The sequence below is a fragment of the Pygoscelis adeliae genome, unplaced genomic scaffold (genome assembly GCF_000699105.1).
Source record: "Pygoscelis adeliae isolate BGI_AS28 unplaced genomic scaffold, ASM69910v1 Scaffold25, whole genome shotgun sequence".
In the NCBI taxonomy this organism is placed as follows: Eukaryota; Metazoa; Chordata; class Aves; order Sphenisciformes; family Spheniscidae; genus Pygoscelis; species Pygoscelis adeliae.
The window spans coordinates 1,032,747-1,040,961 of record NW_008824808.1 but is presented as its reverse complement, the minus strand read 5'-3'; the positions used below and the strand labels follow the sequence as shown (position 1 = coordinate 1,040,961).

The following is an 8,215-nucleotide window of genomic DNA, read 5'->3' as shown; positions in this document are numbered from 1 at the left end:
AAGGGGCACACAGATAGGACAATGTCCTCACAAGATACTGTGAAGAAGACAAAAGGAAACGTGTATTACTTCTACAGACTGTGAACCAGTGTGGAAAATGTCTCACTTAAGAACAGTATATACACTCAATCAATGCACTTACATACTATCACCTGCTGGGAGAAGAGTAACAGTGCTAGATTCTCCGTAAAAAAGGAGAATGCAGGTTCTGAGGCTGCAGCTTCCTCATTATCTAATGATGCCATTACAAAACATCTATGTAAGTCAGTGTGACAATCTACATAGTTAGGGAGAAAATTACTCTTTCTGTGCTACTATCTGCATTATCATCAATATAAGTATTTAAAAACACAACTTGAGTTTGAAGCCTTGCTGTAAATCAGTAAGGCACAGTCTGAACTGCCTTTATTAATTTGTATTATTTTCAACAATGATTGCTTTAACCATTAAAAACCAAAAGTCTTTACTATTTAATGACTACTGAAACAGCCAGACCTTCCCAGCCCATTTCATATTCTCCTGAAGCCATTTTAGAGCAGATGTAAGCTCCAAGCTGTAAACTTCTTCCATATTAACATTCATTGTCATATGCTTAAGAAAAAGCTTTGGATCAGATACACGAGCAGCCAGGATCAGTCTCTCCACTGCTGCTTGATAGTCCCTGTTATTCTGAACTGTCTGATCTTCACATCTGTAAGTGAATTTTCACAAATACAAAATTAGGTACCATACAGGCCCTGTGTCACTTGCCTGACGCTTTATACTAGCAACAAGATTACAAAAACATTAAAATAGTGCCTTGTGTTCACTTCACTTATAACAGATTATGTTAATTTCTTGACAAATTTTAGCTGATTACTCTGAAGAATTAAAAAGTTAGAAAAAGTATCTTTTTAACATATTTTACAGTACTGAAAAGTAATAGGATTTAATGCCAGTGCAAAGTAGGTCTGCAATATTCACAGCATGTTACATGAAAAAATGTTTGACTCTGGGCTGGAAACTTCAGTAAAGGAATGTAAACCATTTCATGAACTGGATATAGCAAGAATTCATGTACATGCTTGAATCCAAAAGGATTACTCATTTTTGGCATGTAATCACTTTTGGAATAAGGATATGCCTAAGTGACATGCCTATGTTTTTGGAAGAGCAGAACTTACGCTTAACTTAAGCAACTTATGCAGAACTTAAGCAAACAAGCAGAGGTACAATAGCATACACATGAAAACAAGAGATAAAAAACTTCTCATGTATCAAAAGAACAAAATAAGAGATGTATTCCTTGGGAAGGGTAGAGAGGAAGGAAGACAGAGTACTCAAGTTTGAGATGCCCCTGTTCATCCTTCTTAACAAATGTAGCTTTTCTATGCAGTTTCACATCTTGATGCTGAGCCAGTCAATCTCAGAGAAAATAGGGTCTTGAAAAATAAATTATAAGTATATAATCTAGTGACGGTGGTTGGTGGTTTATGGACAAAAGGAAAAAACAACAAACACATTTTTATCTGAAGATATTAAGTCTCACAGAAAGGGGAAAAAAAACCCTAACAGATTTAATACTGAGATATCCCCTATAATCAACTAAAATGGCTTCGTGCACTTTCCAAAAACCAGCCAAGAAATGTTAGAGTTGCTTTTTGATAGGAGTAACGTTTTGGCTGTGTCCTTCTACTCCACTGCTTAACCACAACACAAGAACCTATACACCAAGATATCAAGCTATCCTGTTTTTGAAAACAGAGTACACTCTTAGTGCGGTAGACACCTTCAGTTAGGGAACACAGGCCAGTATCACTCCGGAACAATTACTTTTCTGCTACACACACGTGAAACTAAAAATAATTAAAAAAAACCCCAAACATTTACTGTTCTATAACCAGTTTAGAAACAAGGATTAAACACAAGTTAAAAACCAAGCATTCTCTTTCCCAGCCAACGGAAAAAAGGATCTGTCATTAATTACATGATCACACGGATAAATACAATCAAAATGGTACATATCCGACAGCAAACCTTTTCAGTATTACTTGAAGAGTCTGACTAGTAGTCATTGGGCTTTGAATATCACTGGCATTTGAAACAAGAAATATTTCAATGGCCAACAGCATCTCAACCTCAGACAGGTAAGACGGAATCATCAAAAGCTTGTGATACAAATTTCCCTGCAGTGGTGGGTAGCAACCCAATGATAAAGCACCTGAGAGTAAATGCAGAAACATAAGGAATTAGGATTACCGATATTGAACATAGATCTGTTTTCTTCAGTATGTGGCTAAGAATGTGGAAAAAAACCCCGCAAACTCTTAATGGATTTTACTATTTCACCTGTCAAGTGGCCTGATTTGAGAACACAGCAAATAGTATTCCCTCATAATATTCACTGTTGTAAAATGTTATTTTTATCAATGAATATTATCAGCGATGATTAAAAAGCTCTGTCAGAAATCCAGGGACCCCAAGTGCATAATAATGAAAGTACAATTTAGAACAGGTCAGACAGAAGCTTTATTAACTATGAACACAGTGAGAGGACATTTGAACAGCATCTCCCCCTTTGCTCCCCTGTCCTCTGCCAAGTGATCCCAGAGACCCAACCTACATAGCATTTCAGAAAAAAAAAAAAAAAGAGTTGAGGAAAAACAATCATTTCAATGTTAGCAAAGCCAAGTATCCATCCCGAGAGGGATGGACTGCTTAAGTAGCTTGCTAACCGCCACAATTCTAAGACGGAACCAAACAGTAAATAATGTGCCAATACGGAGAGATGGCTCTTGGTGGACCCTATCAGAATGGCACACCCAGTATTATCCTAGCTCAGAAGTGGGGAGTTGAAAACAGTCACAGACTGTCAGCTTTTAGTTGAAAGGAATTTTCTTTTAGTTAGGATAAACTTCTTAGCCAGACCTCTCAAATTTTAAACATTAATAATTTTACCACCACAGCTCTAAACAGAAGTATAAAGAAATCGAATTTGCCTAGATTAAAAAGTGAAGATGATGCACTTTTTAACCATTTCACGGTTCACATTTTTGCAATTCTGAAATTGAACGTAAAAAATTATCAGAATTACATTTATTTCATGCCAGGTAGTATGCACTGATTCATATTTTCAACTGTCACTGTTTCCCAATAAATATTTTGGTTACAAATAAATTCCTGATAGTGACACAGAAAGTACTGTTTTCTTCTTACAAAGAATACTCTTACCCATTTCTCCCCAACATACTGAGCTGTTATGAGCATATGTTTATCCAAAGAACATAAGGGAAGGATATTATTTAAGAAGCAACTTACTTTTGTAATAGGTCCTAGCTTTAGACCACAAAGAACTTCTTCCCAAAGCTGTGATTAATCCTCTAAGTAAAAAAAAATCAATAGCTATGTTTTTTGAAAGCATGAAGTCTACTGCAGAAGATGAGACCCCAAGGTTCTTGCTCTCAAAACAGGCATTTATCAGCTTGTTAAAAAGGCAGCTGTACTGAGAAACATCTACAGTATCTGAAATGAAACGAAGAATATTAACTACTGAATTAAGTCAAATGCAAATCTAATTGAAGAATCGCTTCTCAATCAGTACCTAAATCAGGACTCTTGCTTCTATCAGCAAAATGGAACAAGGTTGAGATAACTTATGATAATGCTTTATTCATCAAAAGTCTTTTCATATTAGTTCATTCACATTGTGAAAGCGAAGCGTTAAGGTCCAAGTAATAATTTGCTGCCAAAAACAACAGGATCAGATAAAAATATATTCACTTGCCCAAGCCTATAAATACAATCTTCACCTGATCTCTCAGACTTAAAATTTGCACCAATAAAAATCACCTTGGTGCTTCATGTTCTGCTTCTACTCTTACTCTGAACTGTCCGCTTCCTCTCAACTGTCCCCCTGCTCAAGAACTGAGCAGCCTTGTATTCACCTCATGCCTCAAAGGACTAGATCCTTTTAGGATTCTCTAAGTAGATCGTCTTCCAGCTAAGCTCTCCTAACATACCTAAAAGCACATATTGGCAATACTGAGACCTACACATGGGAGTCAGCTCAGGTCTCCTCAGTGGAGCCTAAGTAACTACGCATCTCATCTTGAAGTCCACATCCAAAATTTCTCAGATAAATTGAGCCTAAAAGAGCACCCAGTTCTTAACATGGTATGTAAAAGAAGCCTACGTTAGCTAGCTCAGTTATGGAAAAAAACAATGCATTCATCTGAAGCTAGGATAAAATGAATCACCCCAATGATATCCCTATCTTATCTTATTGTATAGACTGTGTATGATCCTTAAAAATTTAGTGGGTCTTTCCTGTTGCCCTGTAACTGAGTCAATTGGAAAAAGAGGACAGGTGTATGAACTCCGTATGTGTGCAGCAAGAGCTGCAGAGTACAATACATATTTTAACTGACACTACACTCTTTGGGAAAAAAAATGGGCTTATCTAAAACCATCTTACTTCTTCAACAAATTTTAGCCAGAAAACAAACAAAAAGAACAGTACAGAATCATCTGTTAAATTTTTAGCTCTTGACACAGTACGTTTTTCTTTACTTACCAGAATGATTTTGAAAACCTGGTAAGTTCTGCAGAACTTCAAATGCCTGCCTGTATAAACTCTTCCTCAAGTATTTGTGCACTAGTGTACATAACAGATTATGTCGATTGAGGATGTCCATTTTATCACAGGGCCACAATGGTGCATTTGTGGTCCAATCTGACTCTGTGGCAAACAACAGTGCAGTGTTATTTCTATGAATTGAAACTGCTGGACGCTGAGGCTTTTGGCCATTAAGAATATATTGTAAACTGTAGCAGAAAACAAATTTCAGAATTTCACAGAAAATGCAGTTCTAGTTAATAATAATAATTCGTTCCTTACCACCAATACTTCTCAGATGGATTCTCTGAACCTTTCTATTGTAAATAAACCCTTTTATTAAATTATCATGGTAGTAAAATGGACTGTCAGTGGCATATATAAATATATATAAATATGTATATACCTATGTACATATGTAAAACTGAATAGCAAATTTTAGATCCTCAATATTACTTTACAGAACACCTTCTATTTTTGTTTATACTTCTGAGTTTCTTCTCTTTTCAGCAGATCAGAATTCCAAAAAGCCAGTAATTATGCAGTATTTAATTGCAGAAATATGGTACTATTCTAAAGCTATTTTACTAAATGTGGATACTGTGAGGGGTAAAGAAACACTGCATTGACCCAAGCCTGAAAAGTTTTTGACACTGCATGTCAGCTGGCTCAAAGGAAATGTACATGGGGCAGGGTCACTTTCCAAGCTGCACCCCTCCCTTATTATGGTAGGCTTTTGAGTAGAATGGTGTTGATGGCAGACTACTGTGCAAACTCTTCTGAAAAAAATTTGCTATTAGTCATAATATATGTTACACATATCAAGAAGAATACTAACCAGTGAGATGGATTACATTTTATTTTTGTTGCCCCAGTATTATTAACTTTATTTAATAACACAGACCAGCTTGTAACTTTTATCTGGAATCTGTCATGAAGGGGACTGTTCAAATTTAAGTCAAAACTCAGTTTTTTATAAGACAAGCTCACCTCTCAATACCCATGTAGCTCCATCCAAACTTCCAGTTTTAAGAAAAATTTCTGCAGCTTTATTAACAATTTGACATCTTGATGCTAACCTCTCTGCACCTGTAAGTCCTTTCAAGACTGTAAAATGTATCTGTAGCTCATGCAATTTATCCAAAACTTTCCTTCCCTAGTGTAAGAGGGAGAAGGGAAAGGGGGAAGGTCAGAGAAAGCAATGATATCAGTGAACACAGAGTATATTTACACAAAATACAGCAGATTTAATTTGGTGATACAGATTTATAGGCATCAGTTTAGTTATCCAAACTGAGTCGGTGGGAAAAAAATTGTAGTAAAATTTCTAATGAATAGTAAGGGGTTTTTTTGACTGTGTAGGCAAAAATCCCCCACCAACCCATTGTTGAACAGTTCCCAGCACAATATTCCCCCTAACATTATTTCTACTATATAATATTCCTATACAGTATTTTTTATACATTTTGTAATTAATTTGCATTTTCTTACTTTAGTATTAATATTTTAATATTAATAATAATATATTAATATTTTTACTCTCTTGATTCCATTCAGCACTATACAACCTATAAAATTCTAAGAAGATCAAACAGAGAGTTTTCATTTTGCAGCAGAGGCATAATTGTTAAACTGAAATAATTACTCCAGCATAAGCCAAAGAAAACACTGATAGTTGTACCCGGCAGGACAATAAGCTGGAAAAAGTTGGGCCTATCTGGCCAACAATGTAACAACCAACAACTTTATCATCATATTCCAGGTTGATACGTAGACTGGTTTCCTACAGAAGCTCCCTCTTAACAACTTTTTGGTTGGCTTTTTCAGTCAGAGGTGGAAGGAAGGTAGCAGCCTCAAAGATAATTAAGATTGATCAATCCAAAATGATGATGATTGAGTCAAAGTGGGATATCAAATTAATGTCCTCAGTAAGGCAAGGACAGGCAGGATTCAGCACTTGTCCCGTCTGGCTGCACCTTGTTGGTCAAGCAACACGAACGAAACTCCAACCTGGACATATTTGAGCTCTTGCTTAGTGGGTGCATTAGTGAGGAAGGAGGTGGCTTATTACAAATCGTGGTCATGTGTGTGCGTGCATTGTGGTGGCAGAACAAGGGTCATGGAAGTAGAGGGAAAGGGAGGTTTAGGAGAACAGAGAAGTTGACAGAAAATGAAACTTACCTATTAAGAAGCTCATTTTTTGAAAATGCTTTATGCATATGCACATACATACTGTGGACTGGCATATACTCAAAATTGGAGACTTTTGAAGGCCTACAGGTATCTGCAATGGTTTATCTCAGCATAACCCATAAAGGAATGCTAACTACATCACTGCAGTTAACATTTAAAAGAATGCATTCAACTGTAGATGTATATGGTTGAAGGGAAAAAATACATACCAGAAAGACTCAGGTGAAACTTTGACAGCAAAATAGAAACTTGAAATCTAAGTGCAAATCAGAGACAAAATACAAAATTAAGGAGGATCTGCATCTATTCCATCCTTCTAGCAAAAGGGTGGGCCACTAAGAAGTGGGTCTTTTTATAAAGATGGAAAGCATGCAGCTATAAGCACAAATGATCTCTAAAGGAAGGGCACACAATTAAAATGCAGCTGGGGAATGAGATCCTTAATTGCACAAGAAGCTCCGACCAATCCTCTGAAGTAATAAAAAGTTGGGTAAAAATAAACCATAGCAAAGTCCTTCAAGATAGGAAATAGTTGAAATAGGAATTGGATGAAATAGTTGCCAAAGGAGCGTTAATGTTGCAGGATTCTCTGCAAGTAAATATCCAGAAAGTAGTCTAGTGTTGCTTGAAGAGTTGTCTCCATGGAAGACCTATTCACATGTTTCAAATCTGCATGTTTTTTTGAAATACATCTGTTTTATGAACCTTCCTTAGCTCTTAAAAGAATATTCTCTTCAGGACGAAGGAGCATACATGTTTCACCCCTGAGAACCACCAAGCAGCAAAGCTATGTGATAAAGAGGTTGGATGTTCATGAAGGGAAAGTGATCTGAAAAGCACATCTAGAGCTTTAAGCAGTCCAACATATTCATAAAATGACATAGGGCATGTCCTAAAGCCGAAATTACTTTGGGCACAGCAGGAAGAACAAATCCATCACTATCTTACTTTCTGTACCACTTTTTGGAAGAACCAAGACATGGGATCAAGCGGATACCATCCCATAACCACAGGATTAGGGACTTATCCTATACATATAATGGAGTGAAGCTAGTTGGAGAGAGGTAGGAATGGCAGTTCTAGTTCATCCCTGAAGCAAAGATCAATTTGGAATCTGCCAGTTCTGATAAAAATCATTCAGAGCACAGCCTCATTCACATTCCCATATAGTCAACACAGGTTGTCTACAAGGCTATTTGAGGATCTTGGTGAGCAGTCTGTTGAGAGGTGGGTTTGATACCTAACACAACATTGTCAAAGAAGCAATGATGTTTTGCTCTAGACATGAAAAAAATCATAGTATCATAAGAACTGTTATACAAGAGAAACACCACACATGCTTTTGACACCTTGCACCTCTGAAATAAGGACATGAAGATGAACCTCCCTGGAATATCAGAGGTCCTGCAACCCAAATATCAGGATCTT

At 36.7% G+C, this 8,215-nt stretch overlaps 1 protein-coding gene across 1 annotated transcript in view; it reads right to left on the bottom strand.

Annotated features, from left to right (window-relative positions):
• Positions 1-477: 477 nt before the first annotated feature.
• Positions 478-8,215, bottom strand: part of TOPAZ1 (testis and ovary specific PAZ domain containing 1) — a 43,393-nt gene continuing 35,655 nt past the window's right edge. The window contains exons 15-19 of the mRNA XM_009324204.1: positions 5,585-5,750; positions 4,553-4,717; positions 3,298-3,501; positions 2,017-2,200; positions 478-691 (exon numbers count right to left, since the gene is read on the bottom strand). Coding sequence (XP_009322479.1) covers positions 478-691; positions 2,017-2,200; positions 3,298-3,501; positions 4,553-4,717; positions 5,585-5,750 — 933 coding nt within the window. The remainder of the gene's footprint in view (positions 692-2,016; positions 2,201-3,297; positions 3,502-4,552; positions 4,718-5,584; positions 5,751-8,215) is intronic.